We start from the raw sequence: 24,573 nt of genomic DNA, 5'->3' as shown, positions 1-24,573 counted from the left end.
TCTTTGGTAGCCCACAACCCACAGAAATAATAGTCAGTCTTTCATTAATTTCTCAATGCAACCAGATACTTATTAAAATCCCATTTTGCCTTGTGTGAAATATATTTGATGAATAAAAATGAGGAGGAGGTGAAGGAGGAGGGAAAGACAGAGGGAGGGGAGATACATTGAGATATTTAGCATATTCTGGATATGTCTGCGCTGGAAATGACTGTAGGTCAATGGTAGAAGATAGCAATATAAATAATAACAAAATATTAGATGATTTGAGATGAAATAGAAGAATGTTAGAATGTGAGAAGTAAGCAATTCACTTAGCATGTAGAAATGTTGGGGAAAAACTATCAGCAGAGGAGGGAAATTTATTTGACAGAGTTCTGATGAAAACAATGGCTGGGTATGCAAAGGAAATGACTGAGAGACACAAAGGAACAGTGCATCACCCTCTGAAAATTACAAACTTTGGTTCAGGTACAGCAAATCTGTACGACTGCTCTGTGATGGAGTGGTGGGAACCAGATGATGTGTCATTTTAGTCACATATGGTATGTCCCCTCAATAACATTTCTTAACCCGTGGGAACCATTAAGAATCTGCATTTTTAACACATATCTTTGCAGGTGCTGTGTGGTTCAGAGTGGATAGCAATTGGAGCGTGGATATTAAAAAATAAGCTGCTAAAATATTTCAGTGAAAAATGATGAGACTGAATTAAGTGTGCTATTGTAGGCAAGAATAGTGGGTATCAAATTAGTAACTACAATTTATTGAGCACTTGCTATGCTGTGATGGTTGATGTGTCAATTTGGCTAGGTTATGGTGTGACTATTTGGTCAAACACTATTCTTCTTGTTTATAGATGTGATCAATATTTACAATCAGTTGATTTTAAGGAAAGAATAATGAGAGTGATATAAACAGTTGAAGGACTTAGCAGCCAAAACAGGTTTCCAAAAAAAAGGAATTCTGCCTTAAGATTGCAGCATGAACTCTTATCTGAGTTTCCACCCTCCTCTGATAATCGCATGAGACAATTCCTCAAAATCTCTCTCTCCCTCTCCTTCCCCCACCTGCATCTCCCTCTTTCTTTCCCTCTTTCTCTAGAAATACACATATACATATACATACACTGTTGATTCTGCTTTCTGGAGCATCTCGACTTGTGCACATGCTCCATCTCATTTAAACCTCACAAAACTAAGTAGTTATGATTTCCTTTCATTTTCAGTCTGAATAAACCTTCCCTACATCATAAAACAAGCAAACAAAAAAGAAATCTGAACTTAGGCTGAGGTTTTAATGATTCTAGATATCAAGTTCTAATCACTGAAATGTTTTTCCCTTCTGAAACTCAGGACTGACTGGACGCGAGCCTGTGCAGAAGGCCGCAGAAGGTCTGGGATGAATGGGAGCGGCAGGCAGGAGCAGCAGGCTGCATTGAACTGCCTGTTTTGGCCCAATCTCCTCAGGCCACACTGAGGGACCCCACCTGTGCATGAATTCATGCACCGGCCTCTAGTATGTATATTATTATTGATAGTATTACAGATGTCTACCATTTCCCTTCCCCATTATCCCCTTCTTCCCTGCCCTTACCCAACTCCCAGGTCTACACCTCCATATTGCCTGTGTCCATGCATTATGCTTCTGGTCTTATTTTGTTGGTCAATTCATTTTGTTCATTAGATTCCACAAAAAAGTGAAATCATGTGATATTTGTCTTTCTCAGATTAGCTTATTTCACTTAGCAAAATTGTCTCCAGGTCTATCTATGCTGTCCCAAAGGGTAAGAGATTCCTCTTTTTTATAGCTGCACAGTATTCCATTGTGTAAATATTCCACAGCTTTTTTATCCATTCACCTACTGATGGTCACTTGGGCTGTTTCCAACTCTTAGCTATTGTAAATAACACTTTTAAATCTGACTTTTAATTATTATGGTAGGATTATGAATAAATATTTTATACATGAATTTAAATGAATTAATATCATTATATGAATTTTCAAATTGTTATACAATGAGCGATTTTAGCTTTTATAAGACCAAGTTATTTTTGTAAAGAAAAAATAATATACCCTCTTAAACCAGAAGCCTTTTCAATTGAATGACTAATACTTTATTTTCTGTTTTAGGTAGGACCCACCTTTCTTTTGATAAAACATTCACTATATCTAACGCTGTCTACTCCTACCTTTTCTAAGTAACACATGTTGTATTGCGTCAGTTTTTCTTCCACAAAGCACCACATGCAAATTGCCTTCCCCCATACCAAGTGCTACTGAAACATTCTCCATCCTTTCAGTTCTAACTCAGACAGTCTTTTTCGTAAATCATGTCAATCTCTTACCTCGCTTGTCTACAGCCAGAAATTTCTTTTGCAGCAAATAAAATTAGAAACTGAAATTAAGGATGATAAATTATTTTTCCTTGTTTCATAAACACTGCAGGACTTTCTAATTACGTTTAACGCAAAACTAATTAAAGTAGTATTGCAAAGACTCACCTCTAATAAAATCATATTGATAAGTCTTCTGATGGCTTCAAATATTGACAAAGCTTGTCATATTCACAGGAAATAGACCATTAGCCATTTGTAAAGATACATCCTTAATTTGTATTGATTTTTTATTTTTACATGCACACAACAGATAGCCTTGATAAATATGAACTTTATCTCAAAAATTCCATTACAAAAAATTTAGGCTTAAAAAACAAACAACCAAAAAAACACACCTTAAGTTTAGTTTTTTTTGTTTGTTTGTTGTTTGTTTGTTGTTTGTTTTTTTACCAAATTAGTGAAACTAAAATTTCTGAAGAAGAAAATATTAAAGTGATAAAATTTCTTAAAAACATATTTGTATCCTATATAATAAAACCCTAATATGCGAATCCATCAAACAGCGGAATGAATGGTTGCTATAATGTGCACTGACCACCAGGGGGCAGACACTTAATGCATGAGCTGCCCCCTAGTGGTTAGTTCGCTCCCACAGGGGGAGCACCGCTCAGCCAGAAGCTGGGCTCAGGGCTGGTGAATGCAGCAGCAGTGGCAGGAGCCTCTCCCACCTATGCAGCAGGCGGACCTACCCCGAGGGATCCCAGACTTCAAGAGGGTGCAGGCCAGGCTGAGGGACCTCCCCGCCAGTGAACGAATGTCGTGCACTGGGCCTCTAGTAATAATAAAAATTAACACCACTGAAATACCATATGCCAGATATTTTTCCAAGTGCTTTATATTTATGCATTAAACACCAAACTAGCACTATCAATAAAGTACTGCTATTGTCACCATTTTAAAGATAATGCAACTAAGGCATTAGAAATTGAATAATATTCTCAAGGTCAACAGTTAGTAAGGAATGGATCCAATCACTTGGAAAATTATTTTTATAAACTTCTAGTACAATTTATGATTTTTTCTCAAATATATCAAAGAGTAAGAATTCGATAATGTAGGAATAAGTAAATAAATTAATGATTTAATAATTCTTTGAGAATACCAAACTATTATTTTGACATAGTTGTAGGTTCCTTTCAGAGTTGGAGAATAAGAGAGTAATTTAAAACAAATCAAAGTTTCAAAGAATTCCCTAAAGACTCCTCAGTGACACAAACATAAATTTATCTGTAGCTTTCTGGGTTCTGGAATTTTGTGTCCATAAATATATTGATTCATGCTTTTGTTATAGAATAATAAGAAGTTAGTGAAATTCCAGGACAAGAAAAATAGAGAAACTGAGACCTATAGTTAAATAGCAGTTTTTGGCCACCTAGTAAATCCTATCTTCCCTAAACCAAAGACACTTAAGAGTAAATGGTTTGCATTTATCCTCTCCAACCAGAGAATAAATAGCTTAAATCACTCTACTCAGGGAGACAGATAACAGGAATGCAATCATGTGCCATTTGTATCAACCACACCCAAGGACAGACAAATTAAAAGAATAAATCTTATTTTGGTACATCATCATAAAGCTGATGAATATTCTATTGATCCACCCCTAAGAACTCTCCTAAATGCCCAGCCTTTAAAACCCCTGAAAATTAAGGTCCCAGCATGCTCTTCCTGCAGGGACCATGCCTGTGACATTCCCTTCCCCCTTCTCTTTCCCCACAGCACTTATCTCCTAAATTACAAGGGACTTGCAACCAGGGGAGCAATGGGCAGTGGCAGGTTGTCCTGGGATAACCCCTTGAACCTGTCTACAAGGCCCCCTTTCCCCTGACTTCCCAGTGAGCCAAAGCAGCCCAGCCTAGGCTCTCCTGTTACTCCCTGCCCTTCTTTGTCATACTGTCCTAATCTTCATCTCTAGCAGCCTCTGCTTCCACTCTTCAGGAGTGTCATAATGGAATGGATCTAGAAACAATCCTCCTTAGGATATATACATTGCTTTAAAATTTCTCTATTACACATGATAAAGACAAATATACTGTGTATAATCTATGGTATCTGAACTGTTGACTTTTGTTTTCACTTTAAATCATTGGCTTTTCTTCATAACTATTAAATCAACGGTCTAATTAGTATAGACTAGTGGTCCGATGCATGAAATTCATGCATGGCAGAGGAGTTTCTCAGCTCGGCCTGTACCCTCTCCAATCTGGGACCCCTTGGGGGATGTCTGACTGCAGGGATCAGGTCTAAACCGGCAGTCGGACATCCCTCTCGCATTCTGGGACCGCTGGTTCCTAACCACTCACCTGCCTGCCTGATTGCCCCTAACCACTCTGCCTGCTGGCCTGATTGCCCCTAACCTCTCCCCTGCCAGCCTGATAGCCCCTAACTGCCTCTGCCTCAGCCCCCACCACCGTGGCTTTGTCTGGAAGGACGACCAGAAGATGTCTGGTCAACCTGGTCTAATTAGCATATTACCCTTTTAGTAGTATAGACTAGTGGTCCGGTGCATGAAATTTGTGCACGGGGAGGGGGGTCCCCTCAGCCCGACCTGCACCCTCTCCAATACGGGACCTCTCAGATGATGTCCAATTGCAAGAGGACTGTCCGATTGCTGGTTTAGGCCCAATCCCTCAGGAAAGGGCTTAAACCGGAAATCGGACATCCTTCTCGCAATCGGGGACCGCTGGCTCCTAACCGCTCACCTGCTTGCCTGCCTGATTGCCCCTAACCACCTCTGCCTGCCAGCCTAATGCCCCTAACTGCTCCCCTGCAGGCCTGATCACCCCTAACTACCTCTGCTTGCCTCCTGATCACCCCCTAACTGATCTCCTGCTGGCCTGATCACCTCCTAACTGCCCTTCCCTGCCAGCCTGATTGCCCCTAACTGCTCTCCCCTGCCGACCTGATTGCCCCTAACTGCTCTCCCCTGCTGGCTTGATTGCCCCTAACTGCTCTCCCCTGCCGGCCTGATTGCCCCGAACTGTTTCTGCCTCGGCCCCCACCACCGTGGCTTTGTCTGGAAGGATGTCTGGAAGATGTCCGGTCTAATTAGCATATTATGCTTTTATTAGTATAGGTTATTCAGCCATTTAGGGTGGATATGAATGGCTGTGCATACAGAGTGTTATATAGGACTTCATTGTGAAGCACAACTATAAGGATATTTAAGCAGCTTCAGATATAATGTCTGGCAATTTTGTGTATATTTCCCTCAATACTTTGGTAAGCCTTTGATTTCTCAACATCCCTTTAGTCTGAATCCATAAAACCATGTTAAGGAAATGGGGGATTAAAGATTAGGGAATAACCATTTATTTTACTGTTGACACTTTTCTATATTACAATTAGTTACTTATTTTAATATTACATTTAAAAGTTCCTATGTTTGAGGAGCACATTCACCAAGACACAATGAAGCTGTTATTGCATGTGGAAAAATATTTTTCCTGCTCCAAAATACTAATCTATTGCACAGCTAACTCTGGAAATATTTCTGAGTGACAAACTATCATTAAAAATATAGCTGCCCAGTGTGCTCAGTGGTTTAGCATCAACCCATGAACCAAGAGGTCTTCGGTTAGATTCCCAGTCAGGGAACATGCCCAGCTTGCAGGCTCAATCCCCGGTTGGGAGCATGCAGGAGGCAGCTAATCAATGTTTTGCTCTCATCCATGTTTCTATCTCTCTATCTCTCTCCCTTCCTCTCTCTCCAAAATCAATAAAATCATTAGAACTATATATCTAGAGACAACCTCTCAGGGCAATCACTCCTTAACTCTCTTCTACTTTCATGTTCTCCTTTCTGTATCCTATTCATGCTGATAATTTTTAAATGAAAATAATATCCATTTAAAACAATTAGAAACTAATGTTTAGAATTTTATTATATAGGTTGTAATAAGAATAAAGCCGAGAAGCACAAGCAAATGCCTTCATTTTGCTACTGATGAAAATAGGTTCCAAGAGGAAAAGTGATTTGGCCACTGTCATATGACCAGTCACTGGAAGAAACTCTGTACCAGGTATATTCACTTCCTGGGTATTTCAGGATCCCAAAGTTGTTTCCAATGAAAAGAGCATCATTTAGTAACAGTATATTATTCTATAGCCTTCTTTTTTAAAAATATATTTTATTGATTTTTTACAGAGAGGAAGGGAGAGGGAGAGAGAGTTAGAATCATCGATGACAGAGAAACATCAATCAGCTGCTTCCTGTACACTCCCTACTGGGTATATGCCCGCAACCAAGGTACATGCCCTTGACTGGAATCAAACCCAGGACCCTTGAGTCTGCAGGCTGACGCTCTATCCACTGAGTCAAACCAGCTAGGACATCTACAGCCTTCTTGTGATGTGAAATTTCTAGTATAGTTCCCTATATCACCATTTTGCTTAAGAAATTACTTTTTAGATTTATAAAATGAAATAAAAATAATAATAATATTAATCTTATTAAAATAAACATTTATATTTCTCCAATAATTATTTAAATGAAATGGTGGTATAAAAATTTCTATTTTACATATGAGGAAATTGAAACTTATGGGAAATAAAAACATACCTCATCCCACCAGCTATTCTTTATGAAGCAATTCTAATTTTAAAAAATCAAGAAAATTTCAACTTATTTTAGAAGACTCTGTTAAAGGTACGAATTAGGGTTGGTCAATCAGAACTATTAAAGGTAAATAGAATAAACATAATAATAAGGGTATCAAAAAACTCAATTTACTGAAAGATTTATTTAACATTAAAAGCCACTTGTGCCTCATATAGTTCAAATTATGTAATGTAAAACTAATAGGATTCTAAAGAAAAAGATCATAAACCCACTATCACTGGTAAAAAAAATAAAAATCTTAAAAACGTAATTATTAAGAGGTCTAATAGGCATGTATAAAATACTTTTCATGTCACATGGAACACATTTATAAAGCACTTGCCATTTGTTGATTTGTTGATGGTAGCCATTCTGACAGGTGTGGGGTGATACCTCTCTGTTGTTTTAATTTGCATCTCTCTGGTGATTAGTGACTTTGAGCATGTTTTCATATGTCTCTTGGCCATCTCTATGTCCTCTTTGGAGAAGTGTCTATTTATGCACTTTGTCCATTTTACAATTATATTTTTTTGTCTTCCGTTTGTTAAGGTGTATGAGTTCTTTATATGTTTTGGAAATTAACCTCCTATCAGATGTATAACCCTAGTTACTGCTGGTGGGAATGCAGACTGGTGCAGCCACTATGGAAAACAGTATGGAGTTAAAAATCCAACTGCTATTTGACCCAGTGAACCCACTTCTAGGAGTATATCCTAAGAAGCCTGAAACACCAATCAGAAATAATATATGTACCCTTATGTTCATAGCAGCATTAGTTACAATAGCTAAGATCTGGAAACAGCCCAAGTGCCCATCAGGGATACCAAGCCTGTGGAGGTCCATCCTGAGGAGTGAGGGGACCCAGTCCCATACTGGGCTCCCCAGCCCAGGTTTGCAGTCCCAGGAAGAGAAGTCCCCATAACTTCTAGCAGTAAAAACCAGCATGGATTGAGGAGGGAGGCCAAAGCTGTTGGAGTCCAGGAATTCTTCTTAAAGGGCTCATATACGGACTTACCTGGACTCACTTGCTCTGAGCTCCAGCACAGGACAGCAGCTTGAAAGTCACCAGGGACATATGGGAGGAACTGAATTGTTTGTCATCACAGCAAGAACTGGAGGGGTAGCTTTCTCCCAGACAGAACTAATGGCAGAAGCCATTGTTCCTTTCATGAGCCCTCCCCGCACAGAGCCGGCAAATGGATGCCATATCTGAGATTCCATTAACTTAACTCAGACTGTTTGCCCAATCCTGGTGACTCCCTAAGGTCCTGTCCTCTTCAAATTTCGGACCCAACCAAGCTGTTTCCAGTGGCTTTTCATTAGAATTAGCCTACCTTGGCTCATGTTTCAGGTTTCCCTAAAATCTTTCAAACAAGCAGCATCTGGCCTCAATGAGCCCATACCTCTCACTAAGTCACCCAAGTCCTGGCACTAGTAGCAGCTGGCCTTGGCTCAAAGCTTGGCCTTGCCTTGCACCTCCAAACCCAGTACAAGTAACAGCCATCTTCAATGACTGTGTAGCTCATTCCAGATGGCCCCCAGCAGAATACACACCATGGTGGACCTTGGCCTGCACCTCCCAGGAGGCCCCAGATCCAGTACACCCAGTGGACAGGTTCAGATCACATTGAAGCACCACCATCCAATCACCTCCACAAGCGACACACTCAAGGGTTGACTCAGAGGGCATAGAGCCCTGCTGAACTAAGTCCTGCTCTGTGTGGTGGGTTTCTGGGTTTCTGGACAGCTGATCTTCCACAGTGGTCGGAGGTTGGTGATCAGTGGTGAGAGCCAGTCCTGTAGTTGATAGGTCTGGGTAAATCCCACCCACTAATGTGCCAAAAGACATCAAGACTCAACTACAACAGGAGGCTGTACAGCTCACATAGGGGATGTACCTCAAGTTCCCAGCTGGGATGATAAAGGAGGCTGTGCCACTAGACCCTACAGGACACCTACTACATTAGACCACACTCCCAAACAGGAGAGACAGAACAGTTCTGCCTAATAAATAGAAAGAAACACAAGGAGATGGCCAAAATGAGGCAACGACAAAATATGGCCCAAATGAAAGAACAGAACAAAAATCCAGAAAAATAATGAAACAAAATGGAGATAAGCAATCTATAATATGCAGAGTTCAAAACACTGATTATAAGGACACTCAAGGAACTTAGTGAGAGCACCAACATCATAAAAAAGAACCAGTCAGAAATGAAGGATACACTGACTAATGTAAAAAAATTATTTACAGGTAATTGACAGTAGAGCAGAGGAAGCTAAGAATCAGATCAGCAATTAGGTATATAAGGAAACAAAAAACACCCAATATGAATAGCAAAAAGAAAAAAATAATTTAAAAAAATGAGGAGAGTGTAAGGAGCCTCTGGGACAATTTCATGTGTATCAACATTCACATTATGGGGGTGCCAGAAGAGAAGAGAGAGAGAAAAGAAATTGAAAACCTATTGAAAAAAGAAATAATGACAGAAAACTTCCCTAACTTGGTAAAGGGAATAAACATACAAGTGCAAGAAGCACAGAGAATTCCAACCAAGATGAACTCAAAGATGCCCACATTAGAGCACATTATAATTAAAATGCAAAAGTTTAAAGACAGAGAATCTTATAAACAGCAAGAGAAATCATTTAATTACCTACGAGGGAGCTCCATAAGACTGATTATTAATCAATAGAAACTTTGCAGGCCTGAAAGGAGTGGCAAGAAATATTCAAAGTGATGAAAAGCAAGGACCTACAACCAAGATTATTCTACCCAGCAAAGTTATCATTTAGAATCAAAGGACAAATAAAGAGCTTCCCAGACTAGAAAAAGCTAAAGAAGTTCATTACCACCAAACCAATATTATATGAAATGTTAAAGGGTCTTCTTTAAGGAGTAGAAAAGAAGATAAAAATATCAACAATATAATGGCAATAAATACATATCTATCAACAACTGAATCTGCAAACAAAAAGAACAAGCAGAAAAGAAACAGACTCATAGATACAGAGAACTTTTTGTTGGTTGCCAGAGGGGAGGGAGGTTGGGGGAATGGACAAAGAATGTGAAGTGATTAAGAAGTATACATTGGTTGTTACAGAATAGTCATGGGGATGTAAAGTACAGCATAGGGAATATAGTCAGTAATATTCTAATAACTAGGTGAGGTGCTGCGTGGGTGTGGAATTTATTGAGATGATCACACATTGTGTTATGTAATGTCTGGTAACCGGGGAGTACACTTGAAATTATGTATATCAACTGTAATTGAAAATAAAAAATAAAAAATAGTCCTGGACCAAAGAGTTTTACAGGTGTGTTTTACCAAACATACAAAGCAAAACTAAAATCTATCTTTATCAAGTATTTCAAAAATTACAAGATGAGAAGATACTCACAAGTTTATTATATGAGGCCAGCAATGTCCTAATTCAAAAACCAGAGAAAGGCACTAAGACAATAATTATAGGCCAATATCCTTGATAAACATAGATTAAAAATAAACCTCAAGAAGATATTAGCAAACCCAATCCAGCAATACATTAAAAAGATTGCACACCATGATTAAGTGGGATTTATTCCTTGGATGCAAGGTTGGTGCAATATTAGCAAATCAATTAATGTGATATACTACATAAAACAAAGACTAAAAATTATATTATCATATCAATAGATGCATCAAAGCATTTGACAAAATCAGTACTCATTTATGATAAAAACAAACAAACTCCTAGCAAAGTGGGAATAGAGAGAATATATTTCAACATAATAAAGGCCCTACATGACAAACCTACAACTAACATCACACTCAAAGGGTAAAAACTAACAGCACTTCCCTTAAGATTGGGAACAAGACAGGGATGTCTACATTCACCACTCTTATTCAACATAGTACTAGAGTCCTAGACATAGCAATCAGACAAGAAGAAGAAATAAAAGGCCTCTGAATTAGAAAAAAAAAAAGAAAGAATTAAAACTGTCATAATTTGCTGATGACATGATACTTTATATAGAGAACCTTAAAGATTCCACTAAAAACGATTAGACTGATAAATGAATTCAGTAAAGTAGCAGGATATAAAATTAATACTCAGAAACCTGTTGCATTTCTATACACCAATAATAAATTACCAGAAAGGGAAACTAGCCCTAGTTGGTTTGGTTCAGTGGATAGAGTGTTGGCCTGCAGACTGAAAGGTCCTGGGTTCAATTCTGGTGAAGGGCACATGCCCAGGTTGTGTACTTGATCCCCAGCGGGGGGTGTGCAAGAGGCAGCCGATCCATCATTCTCTTTCATCACTGATGTTTCTATCTCTCTTTCCCTCTCCCTTCCTCTCTGAAATCAATAAAAATATATTTTTAAAAAAAGAAAGGGAAACTAAGAAAATAATCTTATTTACAATTGCATCAAAAAATTAAATACCTAGCCTGGCCAGTGTGGCTCCCTGGTTGAGTGTCAACCTATGGATCAGGAAGTCATGCTTCTATTCCTGGTCAGGGCACATGCCTGGGTTGCGGGCTCTATCCCCAGGAGGGGTTGTGTAAGAGACAGCCAATTAATTATTTTCTCTCATGATTATTTCTATCTCTCTCTAAAATCAATTAAAAACATACATAATTTTAACATTAAATAAATAGAAATAAATCTTACCAAGGAGATAAAAGACCTATCCTCTGAAAATTATAAAAGACTGAAGAAAGAAATTGAAGAAAATACAAATAAATGAAAACCATGGATTGAAAGAATTAACATCATTAAGATGTCCATACTACACAAAGCAATCTATATATTCAATGCAATTTCTATCAAAATACCAACGGTGTACTTCACAAAACTAGAATAAATAATTAAAATATATATATGGAACCACAAAAGACCCCAAATAGCCACAGCAATCTTGAGAAAAAAGTACAAAGTTGAAAGTATCACACTCCTGATATTAAACTATATCACAAGGCTTTAGTAATCAAAACAAATATGTTGCTGGTATAAAAGCAGACATATTGACCAATTGAACAGATTAGAAAGCCCAGAAGTTAACTCACACCTATATGTGGGTCAATTAATATTTCAAAAAGGAAGCAAGAACATTCAATAGAGTAAACACAATCTATTCAATAAATGGTGCTGGGAAAAGCGGACAAATACTTGCCAAAAAGTAAAACTAAACCACCTTCGTATACCACATTAAAAATTAAATAAATTCAAAATGGATTAAATATTTAATTTTAAAGCTCAAAACTATAGAACTTCTAGATTAAAAGAAAAACATAGGTAGAAAAATCTTTAACATTTATCTTAGCAATATTTTTTCTGATATATTTCTTCAGGTAAGGGAAACAAAAGAAAATATAAACAAATGGGATTACATCAAAGTAAAATATTTTGCACAGCAAAGGAAACCATCAATAAAACAAAACTAAAAGGCATTGAATTTGAGAAGATATTTGCCAATGAGATATCTGATTAAGAGTTAATATCCAAAATTTATAGAGAACTTATAAAGCTCAACACCAAAAATGCAGACAATCCAATAAAAAAAAAAATGGGCAGAGGACCTAAATAGACACTTTCCAAAGAGGACATACAGATGGTCAAAAGACATGAAAAGATGCTCAATATCGCTAATCATCTTGGAAATGTAAATTAAAACCACAATGAGGTATCACCTCACACCTTTCCGAATGGCTATCATCAATAATCAATAAACAACCAAATGTTTGTCAAGGATGTAAAGAGAAGCGAACCCTTGTGCACTATTGGTGTGAATGCAGATTGTGCAGCCACTATGGAAAAAAGTATGGAGTTTACTTCAAAAATTAAAAATGAAACTGTCTTATGACCAAACAATTCCAATTTTTGATATATATACAAAGAAACTCAAAATACTAGTTTGAAAGAATATGTGCACTACTATGCTCATTGCAATATTATTTCCAATAGCCAAAATTTGAAAGCAACACAAGTGTTCATCAATAGATGAGTGAATAAAAATGTGGTGGTACATATATATGGCTGAATATTACTCGGCCAAAAAAAGAATGAAATCTTATCATTTGAGAAAGCATTAATGGACCTAGATGGTGTTATGCTAGTAAAATAAGTCAGTTACAAATCCTATGTGATTTCACTTAATACTCTATATGGAATTTAAAGAACAAAATATATGAAGAAACAAAACAAAAATAGTTTCATAGGTACAGAGAACAGATTTCTGGTTGCCAAAGGGGAGTGTTTTAGCAGACTCAGTGAAAAAGGGGAAGAAATTGAGAAGTATAGATGGGTAGTTACAGAATAGTAACAACAATGTAAAGTACAGCATAAAAAATACAGTATGTATCATGCCAGATGGTACTGGAAATAGCAGGGCAACACTTTGTAAAGTATGTGATTGTCTAGACACTATGCTGTATACCTGAAACTAATATAAAATATTATTATTTTTTAAAATATATTTTATTGATTTTTTACAGAGAGGAAGGGAGAGGAATAGAGAGTTAGAAACATCGATGAGAGAGAAACATCCATCAGCTGCCTCCTGCCCACCCCCTTCTGGGGATGTGCCCGCAACCAAGGTACATGCCCTTGACCAGAATCGAACCTGGGACAGTCCGCAGGCCGATGCTCTATCCACTGAGCCAAACTGGTTAGGGCAATATATATATAAAATATTATTGAATGAAAAAAAGCAAGCATCAAATTACCTACCTAAAATTAGAGCATTTAATAAAAGTTTAAAAAATGTTCAAATTAAATACTATTAAAATATGACTATCAAACATGTTGAATGAAGATTAAGCAAAATTTATAGAAAATTCTATAGTTTTCAGTGTTTATATTAGGAAAGAAAAATCAAACCCTAACACTGTAATAGAAAGGATCAAATAAAGTTAAAATTTGGATTCTTGAAAAGGCAAATGTAAAATTTACCAATATCGACCAAAGTTGATAATGGAAAACAGAGAAATAAATCTTATAAATAACATTAGGACAGGAAAGACAAAAAATGAAAATATTAAAATAATATTTAAAATGTTATAAAATTATTGTGATAAGAACTAAATATTTGGTGAGATGGATTTTTAGAATTGTGTAAATTACCAAAACATACTAAAAAATAAAGGTAAAGCTTAATCCTAAACCTATAATAGAATACAGTTTTTAAAATATACACACACAGAAATAACACCATACTTAGACACATTCATAGTGTAGCTTGTGCAAGATTTTAATAAAATAGATAGTATAAAACTTGGAATGGAAGAAACACTAATGTCATTATTAACACACTAGAGGCCTGGTGCACAGATTCATGCACAGGTGGGGTTCCTAGGCCTGGCCGGCAATCAGGGCTGATCGGGGCCATCTCGCCCAGTCCTGATCGGGGCTGGGCAAATCAGGGCCTCCTGGCCTGGGGGAGGGGAGAGGGGTGGGACCACGGGTGGTTGGCCGGCTGGCCAGGGGGAGGGACCGCAGGAGGTTGTCTGGCCGTGGGAGGTTGGCTGTGGGAGCGCACTGACCACCAGGGGGCAGCTCCTGTGTTGGGCGTCTGCCCCCTGGTGGTCAGTGTGCGTCATAGTGACTGGTCGACTGGTTGTTCCAGTCGTTCCGGTCATTCAGTCATAATGGTTGCTTAGTCTTTTATATGTATAGGTATATAGATAATAAGGTAGCCTGAAAAAAATTGGTGTTGGTGAGCACATGGAAGAAGGGAAGCTCTCACACTGTTGCTGGTAGAAGCGTAAACCTCACATAATTTATACATCAAGTGGCAATGAGTGATACATTTGAGCACGCACATGTCACATAAGCAAGCATAACACTTTCTGAGCAGCATTCCCTTGAAGTCTTTATATGGGCACCATGAGACATACATACAGATATAGTGTTGTTCAAACTGTTTTATACATCAATAATTTCCCTCTTCAATTGGTGATAATTCCAAAATATGATTTAAAAATCCTGTCTTAAGAGAACACTACCAAGTGCAGACTTCTGTCTTAAAATTTTACCCTGAAAAAGTACTCATTGACAACATTATATAATGGAAATGTCAAAGAACTCGACCCTGGTATTCTTGACTCTCTTCTAGGTTTCATTATTGACTAGCATTATAAACTAGTAATGCTATGATAATAAATTAAGAACTATCATTTCTTTATAGACTCTTTAAATGATAACAATGCTAGTATTGTTTGATATATTCTTACATTAGAGCACTAGGTACAAGAAATAAAGGGAAATAGACACCATATATAATGACAGTTTTTACAAGGAAGTGGGTCTGTACACATTTCCCTAGGGCCACGCTGATGATACTTGTGCATCCCAGTGCCCGTACTTACCAGCTGCTGCCCTTGCACACCCCAGGCCGCATACTGCAACACGGAGTCCGCTACTTCTGGAGGGTTTAACTCCCAAACTTCCCTTGAAAAAAGGTAAATATTTTTTACATGAACAAATTGACATCAACACCAGTCATTTATTTGGACAATTTCTCATGAAAACCAGAAAATCCAAGAACTTACCTAGTGTGTATGTTGTAAATCACATATGAAGCAGTATACGAATAATGAAAAATCTGAAATTAAAAAAAAAAGAATTATTGACTATAGTTTGAAATAATGGTTCTATCTTAATGTGTATATGTGTTTTAATTAAATTCCAGGGTAGCCAAGTATTGGTTTTAGAGAGAAATCAAAATGTGAAATATTGCAGTTCTGGGGTTCATTACCTTCTCTGAGCCTTACTGCAGTAGCCTTCTAACATTTATCGGACCATCAGTAGCATTTTTATTCAGTCCACTCTCTATTTAGTATAATTGTGATCAGAATTCTATCTTGTTAAAAATATTTAGTGATTCCTCATCATCTATAAAATAAAGTTCACACTGTTTTGTCGATGTTTAAGGCTTTTGGTATTTGGAGTCTACCTGTTTTTCCACCCTTATAATCCACTACTTCCCTTCATCTAGTCTATATTTCCATTGCATTAGATAAATTCCCCTTGTATAGTCTCAACTTTTTCTTTATAGGCCATCATATCCTAACTCAGGTGGAAATTTTTCCTCCTCCTATTCTATCTCTCTCACAGATTACTCTGACTCTCAGGACACTCTCACCCTGTAGTGTACACTTTATAACTATTTTAAGTATATGTCTTCTTTTCCTCAGAATGCTGTCAGGTCCAGTTGTGTATTACCTTTACAACCTCCACATTACTAATACAGAGTCATGTTTGCATGCAACATGCAACAGTATTTGTTGAGTAATGATTCTGATGGGGAAAATCTCATACAGCTTGAGGTGTTTATTGTTGGAAACAAAATGTGACACCTCCCCTAACCCCTTCATAGTAATTGTTGAAAATAATATATTAAATAGTTGTTTGCAAGTATGTGATCTTCAAGAGATGTTAGTACCATCTTATAAAGAACCTTATTTCTTTTTAAAGGCCACCTTCCCAAGGATTACATAACCTATGATGGGGTGACATCAAATCCCAAAAATGGACCATAGTGGATAATGCAAAGATATTTCTACATTTGGTTCTTCGTAATTAGAAATGATGAAATAGTGGACTACCGAATAAATGAAGAAAAATGCAAAAAAAAAATAGGTTAAGGAAAGGGATGATGAATGTGTTGTATTTTAGTGAAAATTATTTTTCTCTAAGCTATTTAGTTCTGGTGAAGAAAATGTTTCTCTAGCTATATTAACTTTTTTATTATTTTCAGGTTTTACAGAACTTAAACTTTCAGCATGCAATTGTACAAAGCTTATTTTATTTCTATAGTGGATGTACATTGTACAAATTGTATAATACTGCCAATTAAAATTCCCTTGAAGTCAATGTGTTATTTATTCTGAGTGCAATAATAGCTCAATTAAACAGGATTTCCACATATTTGGAAAAGCAATACTAGTGTTCTCTCTATAGTGTAATAACAATCCTTCCTTATTTGTTGTAATACTGTGTTTTCCAGTGAAGCTTTCTTCCTTTTGAAATAACTGAACTTTGAGATTGCCTTCACTATAGAGTTGTAAACGTAAAAATGATTTTTCCTGGTGTCTATTTTGACATTCACATCATATTCTACACAATTCCCTAATGAATACATATTTTGAGCCTTGAATTTGCTACTATGGCTGACAGGTGAGAAATGTGACCACATCTATAAACATTTTTTTTTTATCTCAGAAAGTTCTGTTGCCAAAGCACACTGCCAAGTGAGCACTTGACCTTCAAAGCAGACACATGTGTACATGACATTATGAGTAATGTAAACCATTCATCCTATCTGTAAATCATCTAGGACTATACCTGAATTCTAGGCTCACATCCATCCCCAGAGAAAAAAATTGCTGTGCATTACTTTTTAGGCAAAGCAGGCCGAAACAATGACTGACGCAAAACTGGATATAACCATTGATTGAATCTGGTCTCTTTCTGTGATGTTTGTCATAGAGGTAGCTGGCTCTTCTCAATGAATGACTCCAAAGGACTTAAATTTCCTCTAAATGATGTGATTTGGGGAGGGAGATATGGAAATCCACTTCCTGTCCTGTAATTCTTAGCCTGACACAGCATCTGTTTCTCACAGCTGGTGTGTAGAGGTGGAAGACCACAATAAAGAAGTTTACCTTGACTCGCCCCTAAACCCTTAACAGGTTGAAGCAATAAAGGGTAGGGTTTCAGGCTCATCTGTAGGTGTCCTACAAAGTCAGCAGTTTGCCATGTACAGATAATTAGAATCTAGTCCTTTACTCCTAGTTTAGAGCTCTTTCCTCTCCACTGCCCTTGGTGTAGTGTGTGTGTGTGTGTGTGTGTGTGTGTGTGTGGTCCCAGAAGATCTCAACTACTTCTTCGTTTTGTAACTTTCATAGTTAAAATAGCTTTCGATGCCCACATCAGAATATAATGAGTGGGGTAGGAGGAATCTTCAACAGGGTTAGAGGTAGAGATTTCTCTTTGTTTGTTTGCATAGTGTTGCAGCAATTTTAAAAGGGGCTTTTCCAATGACAATTGGATTCAGCTTTAGTGATAATCTCTATTAAGGTGCACTGGTCTAAATTCAATTTGTTTTAATTTGTATCTCTTTATTTCCTTCTTAGGATAGCACTTCTTTTTTTAACATATCAAGATTTTATTGTCATATAAAACATATGCCTCCTTTTCCCCCAATTGACCTCCCCCAGGCACATGCCCTCACCCCCCAGTGTCTGTGTCCATTGGTTATGCTTATATGCATGCACACAAGTCCTTTGGTTGATCTCTTACCCCCACACACGCCCTCCCCTGCCTTCCCTATGAGGTTTGATGGTTTGTTCAATGCTTCTTTGTCTCTGTATCTATTTTTGTTCATTAGTTTATGTTGTTCATTATATTCTACAAGTGAGTGAGATCATGTGATATTTATCTTTCTCTGACTGGCTTATTTCGCTTAGCATAATACTCTCCAGTTCCATCCATGCTGTTGCAAATGGTGAAAGTTCCTTCTTTTTTACTGCAGCGTAGTATTTCATTGTGTAGATATACCAGTTTTCTAATCCACTCATCTGCTGATGGGCACTTAGGCTGTTTCCAAATCTTAGCTATGGTAAATTGTGCTGCTATGAACATAGGGGTGCATATATCCTTTCTGATTGGTGTTTCTGTTTTCTTGGGATATATTCCTAGAAGTGAGATCACTGGGTCAAATGGGAGTTCCATTTTTAGTTTTTTGAGGACACTCCATACTGTTCTTCACAGTGGCTGCACCAGTCTGCATTCCCACCAGCAGTGCACAAGGGTTCCTTTTTCTCCACATCCTCCCAGCACTTGTTGTTTGTTGATTTGTTGATGATAGCCATTCTGACAGGTGTGAGATGGTACCTCATTGTTGTTTTGATTTGCATTTCTCAGATAATTAGTGATTTTGAGCAGGTTTTCATATGTCTCGGCCTTCTGTATGTCCTCTTTCGAAAAAATGTCTATTTAGGTCCTTTGCCCATTTTTTGATTGGATTGTTTACCTTCCATTTGTTAAGTTGTATGAGTTCCCTGTAGATTTTGGAGATTAAACCCTTATCAGAGATAACATTGGCAAATATGTTTTCCCATGCTGTGGGCTTTCTTGTTGTTTTATTGATGGTTTCTTTTGCAGTGCAGATGCTTTTTATTTTGATGTAGTCCCATTTTTTTTATTTTCTCCTTCGTTTCCTTTGTCCTAGGATCTGTATTGGTAAAGATATTGCTATGACATATGTCTGCTATTTTGGTGCCTATGGCTTCTTCTAAGATGTTTATGGTTTCCCATCTTATGTTTAAGTCTTTATCCATTCTGAGTTTATTTTTGTATATGGTGTGAGTTGGTATTCTTTTTGTTAACATTCCTTATTTCCTCTTAACCATGGTTCTATGTCATTGACTAGATAAGTCTTGATTCAAGATGAGAGGATAAAAGTGGAGTCACTAATGTTAGAGACAGTCTTTTTCCTCTAAAGTTTGGCTGCTGCATAAAAAGAGCCAAACTGGGCACCTGATGAGATCCCTTGGGGACATGGACATTTCACAGTCAAAAATCACATATTCATTTCATCTTTGCAAGTGATATTCCACTGCTTGTTACAGAGTTTGAATAGTTAATGGCTGAGGTAATGGGCATGGGGCAAAACTGAGATATAATATGCAAAATATTGATCAAAGCTTACTCTTAGAAGTTGTCCTTGAAATGTCCAATTATCCCATATCATGGTGCCAAAAGGTATATATTGGGAGGTACAGAAAGTATTATAAGATCCTTCAATGCAATCTGATCCAAATCACCTCTACATTACTCTGGAGTCCCCAAGAAGAGGTTGATTGCTAAATGTTAATTACTAAGAATGGTACAATCAATTCTTATTCTTTGTTGTAGTTATATTCTATAAGTCATTGTATACATTGAATTAGCAAAGACTGGACCATTGCTTCTAAGAGAAATACAGGGTTAGGTTGCTGTGAGCCGTTGGTTATAACAGTTTCATCAACCAATCAACACATAATCTTATTTTATATAAGTTTCTTTCTTAAGACACCATATCTAATATTTAGTATTGTTAATTCATTAACATTGAACTCATGGCCAATAGCATTCTGACTCATCCTGCGTGATGCTTATCTAATAGAGGTACTTTATCTATAAAGCACATATAGCCTTCTTGTAACCAGGAACACTGAACAACATTTCAGCACTATGTTTGGGGATATTTTAAATAGAAAAGCCATCAACAAAAAGCATCAGCACGTGAAAAACATAGTACTAATAAGGCCATGTAAAAGACATTTCACAGTACGAAAGGGGAAATAAGAAAGCGAAGGGCTGCCTTGTATGATCTCAGCTGAGAAAGTGTGCACCATGCACTTCACATGTCTGCTTCCCTGCACATGTGGATGACCGAGAATGTACAGTGAGCATTGATTTTTGAGGTTACAAATACATCCTGGAAACTGGGAAATTTTGCAAATCCAGAATCTTTAAATAATTAAATAACATAAACATAGCCTGGGCTATTACTGGAAGAATGAAAAAAACAAAACAAAAACAAACAGGCATATTTAAGGCCTGCCAGAACTTGAATAAGAATAGTATAGATGTTATCCCAAATGGTGGAATTCATGCTGTATAAAAGAAAACTAGCTTCATTCATCAACTCTTTATTAAGAAACCTCTTTGACACAAACATTGCACTAGTACAGTGATGGGCAACCTTTTGAGCTTGGTGTGTCAAACTTCGCCAAAAAACTGAGCATAACTCGGGTACTGTGTCACTTTGAGGAAAAAACATTTCGCAATATTTATAGTTTAAATATCATAAATGTATAATTGTTATATATAATTGTATTTAATAAATCAAAAACTAAATATTTAACTTACATGCTTAGTGACTTCTTTGTTCATCCGTCAGTCAGTTTCTTTTGTTGGTCTTGATATTATTTAGCTTGTGTGGGATGCCGTGAACTAAGATAAGTGAGCAGGGGGGAATTCTTTAACTAACCTGCCTATTAGTGACTTTTTTGTTGCTGAATTTCATTGGCTAAATCTTCAATTGAAGGTTGGTATTTTGTACACTTCAGGCCCAAGCAAGCGCTACTAACTTCATCTGTCAATGTGTTTCTTTTGTTGGTTTTGATATTATTTAACGCTGAGAATAAGGCCTCACAAAAGTATGTAGAGGGGAAAAATTGTGAGTAAAGCCATTGCTATATTTTTCAGGGTGCTAAAAGTGTCTGGTAGTCGGTTCCAGGCACTCCAAATTTCCTGTTCATAGTGGCACCCCTCTTGATTCTCCAAGCGGCACCTTTCCGGATTCTCAAGCTTTGACCTCAAGTCGACAAATACCTGAGCCCAGATACTGTCTTGAAATTCTGCAAGTTGCATCTCCAAATCATCAATTTGCATCCATTGGAAACCATTTAATTCCAAACTACTGTAGACTACTACATCAGGATACTTAATTATTTTCATGGTCTGTTCTAGACTAAATCTATCACTAAACTGGTCAAGTAACGAGTCTAAAACATGCTGGTACTTCATATGCAAGAGTTCCATTTCATTTTGTACAGCTGCACTGGCCTTCTCAAAGTACTTTGTTACTCAAGGAAAATACTTACAATTTTTAGTTTCTACATCTCGCTTGAAAATTTTAACTTTACTATCAAAAGCTTTTATGTATCCAAACATAACGTCAATACTTTTGCCAAAACCTTGTAACTTTAAGTTCAGTTCATTAATATGAACAGAGAGATCTGTAAAAAACATCAGGGTGTTGACCCACTTATCATCATTAAGTTGAGGAAAGTTTCCCAGATCCTTATCGTCAAGAAATACCTAAATTTCTTCAAAGCACTCCACAAAGCGCTCAAGAACTTTGCCTCGGCTCAGCCATCTTACATTATTGTACATCAGCAGTCCACTGTAGGTGGAATCAACCTCCAGTAAAAGGGCCAAAAATTCTCGCTTGTGAAGGGGGCAAGTAGCTATTAAATTAACTATTTTTGTAACAACTGACATTAAGTCGTTTAAGTAGGTGAATCCTGCCTTGGCACATAAAGCCTCCTGATGGATAATACAATGAAAAGGCACAATCGGATGTCCAATAGCTTCTGTAAACAATTTGACAAATCCAACTTTTTTCCCCACCATATTTGGTGCCCCATCTGTCGTCACTGACACAACTTTAGAGTATCAATGCTTAGGTCATGAAATGTTTGTATAACAACCTTACATATTTCACTTCCTGATTTACTTGTTGACACTGATACTAACTTTATCAACTCATCTCTCATTGTGAGACCATCAGAATATCAACCAATAATGGCCAACTGAGCATGTGATGTGACATCAGTAGTTTCATCAAGAAAGATCGAAAAATGTTTACACTTCCTTATGTCTCTCTTTAATTGATGTTGTACATTTGTGTTCAGTCTCATTATTTGGTCTTTTATGATATTTCTACTGAGTGGTAACTCAGATATTCTCTTAATAATTGCATCTTTATTCTCCATATTGTGAAATAGAACTGGTGCACATCTTAGGAGAGTTTCTTTAATAAATTCTCCCTCACTGAGCGCTTTTCCATTGCTGAGCTATAGCGTGAGCAATGCTCAAACTTGCAGATGTTAAATTTGTAGAGCCTTTCATAAATTTAAGGATGGAATTAGATTGGCTCTTATAAAGGTGTAGCTGCCTGGAAATATAGTCCTTCCTTTCATCCTCACTTTTTTCCAAGAGCTGGGAATGATTAGTTTCAAAATGTCTATTTATATTCCATGTTCTGCTTACTACCGTTTCAGTACATAGAACGCAAAATGATCTGCCATTTTTTTCTATAAAGCCATACATCTTGGTCCATGTCTCTTGAAAGGGTCAGCCACTGCTACTACCACTTCCTTTACTTAACCTTAGTTTTTTATTTTTTGGGTTCTCCATCAGGGGGACAGTGACAGAAGATATAATTATAGATAGCTTGTTAGGCCTGCAGGCAATTAGGGGTTAACTAGCCTAACTAACCACAAAATGGTGCATATAACTGTCTTTTAGGAAAGGGTAAGGTTAATAAGCAGAAATAGGGGTTAATAAGGATGCACAACAGTAATAGTGGTGAAATGGATTCTGCACTATGGAGCAAGATGGTGTTCCTTATGTGAATTAAAATGGCTGCCGCTATTTCTAATGGCGGAAAACGGCACCCATAGCACGCTACAAACCCTCGCCTCTCCCAGCCTCCCCCTCACTTATCTCAGTAATGATGGATTAGAAATCCATGACACCCAGAACAGTAGATAATGGTTGCTGTGGTTAACTGTTATTTGGTTACTGGTAATGGCAGGGTCCCCAGAGATGCGTCCCCCGCTGCGTTCCGCTGCTCCCTGCTCTGCCTGCGGAAGTGAGGGCAAAGATCCCGGCTTAACCGGAAGTCCCAGAACTAGACGCTCTGTGCCGGACTTCTGTTGTTTTGGCCTACAGACCTCCGGCACAGAGTGTCTAATAGGGGAGGATGAAACATTTGCAACTAGAGTCTAACTCCAAGACTCTAGTCGCAAATGTTTCATCCTCAGGAGCAGCAAATGTTTCATCCTTGGCATGCGGCCGCGTGTCATCAGAAATGGCTATGCGTGTCAGTGCTGACACGCGTGTCATAGGTTCGCCATCACTGCACTAGTACTATATTTTTAAAAAGATTGTGTTAATAAAAAATTATCTTTAAAATAGTACCACATATAAAGGAGTATCAGTTGATAATTTTTATTTACTCTTATATGTTGTCTGTCAGTTTGTAAACATTTATGGGATACTAATTATGCACAAACTCATAAGTTAAGTACCTTGCCCAATGAAAAGGCCATAATAAACGTGACCCCTGTCCCCAAGCAGCTCTTGATGCAGTTGGGGTTACAAGGTTAAGAAACATTCCATTAGCAACGGGGCACTCTGTGAAAGGTCAGAGTTAAATTAGGACTTGCAGATTATAAACGTATAGGCTTTCCGAGAAGCGATTCATCTTTTTGGCTTCAAGTTAGCATCAAGAATGTAACAATCGACTTAGGCATTGAAGGGACTAATAGGGTTGAGGAAAATGCAGCCAATGTAGTAAACAAGTTAATCCAGCGTATAACTAACAATTCTTGACGTGAACATTTGCTATATACCTAACTCTTCTGGGTGCTTTCCATATATCATTTGATGTTTAAAGCAGCCTCAAGAAGATGCTGTCATTCATAGTTCATGTGATGGGCTCTGGAAGCACTGAACGTGTGAGTAGGAAATGGAGCTACAATCTGAGCCCACGTTCGTTTGGTTACAACTCATAGCATGACTTTCTCTCTCTGTACATCTCTTCAGGGACCTCAGACAGGAAGCATGACTACAGCTTTGCAAAAGATTCATTTCTGAAAGGCCTATTAAGCCACCATCCAAAGATATATTGACAGGAGTAGGCGTGAATTAATTATGATTACCTCAGTTAAAAGAGATTTCATTTTGGAAAGATGATCTAATATATCAGATTAAAAATGTAAATCTTCTCTGTTAGCTGTTTTTCACAATT

At 37.5% G+C, this 24,573-nt stretch overlaps 1 protein-coding gene across 1 annotated transcript in view; it reads right to left on the bottom strand.

Moving 5' to 3' along the window:
* DPP10 (dipeptidyl peptidase like 10) overlaps positions 1–24,573 on the bottom strand; it is a gene marked incomplete at both ends in the record, with an annotated part of 660,265 nt that overhangs the window by 128,097 nt on the left and 507,595 nt on the right. The window contains 2 exons of the mRNA XM_079782730.1: positions 15,350–15,431; positions 15,533–15,585. Coding sequence (XP_079638856.1) covers positions 15,350–15,431; positions 15,533–15,585 — 135 coding nt within the window. The remainder of the gene's footprint in view (positions 1–15,349; positions 15,432–15,532; positions 15,586–24,573) is intronic.

The sequence above is a fragment of the Cnephaeus nilssonii genome (genome assembly GCF_951640355.1).
Source record: "Cnephaeus nilssonii genome assembly, chromosome: 10".
NCBI classification, from domain to species: domain Eukaryota; kingdom Metazoa; phylum Chordata; class Mammalia; order Chiroptera; family Vespertilionidae; genus Cnephaeus; species Cnephaeus nilssonii.
The sequence above is the reverse complement of the archived record's forward strand: the minus strand, read 5'-3'. Positions and strand labels throughout refer to the sequence as shown.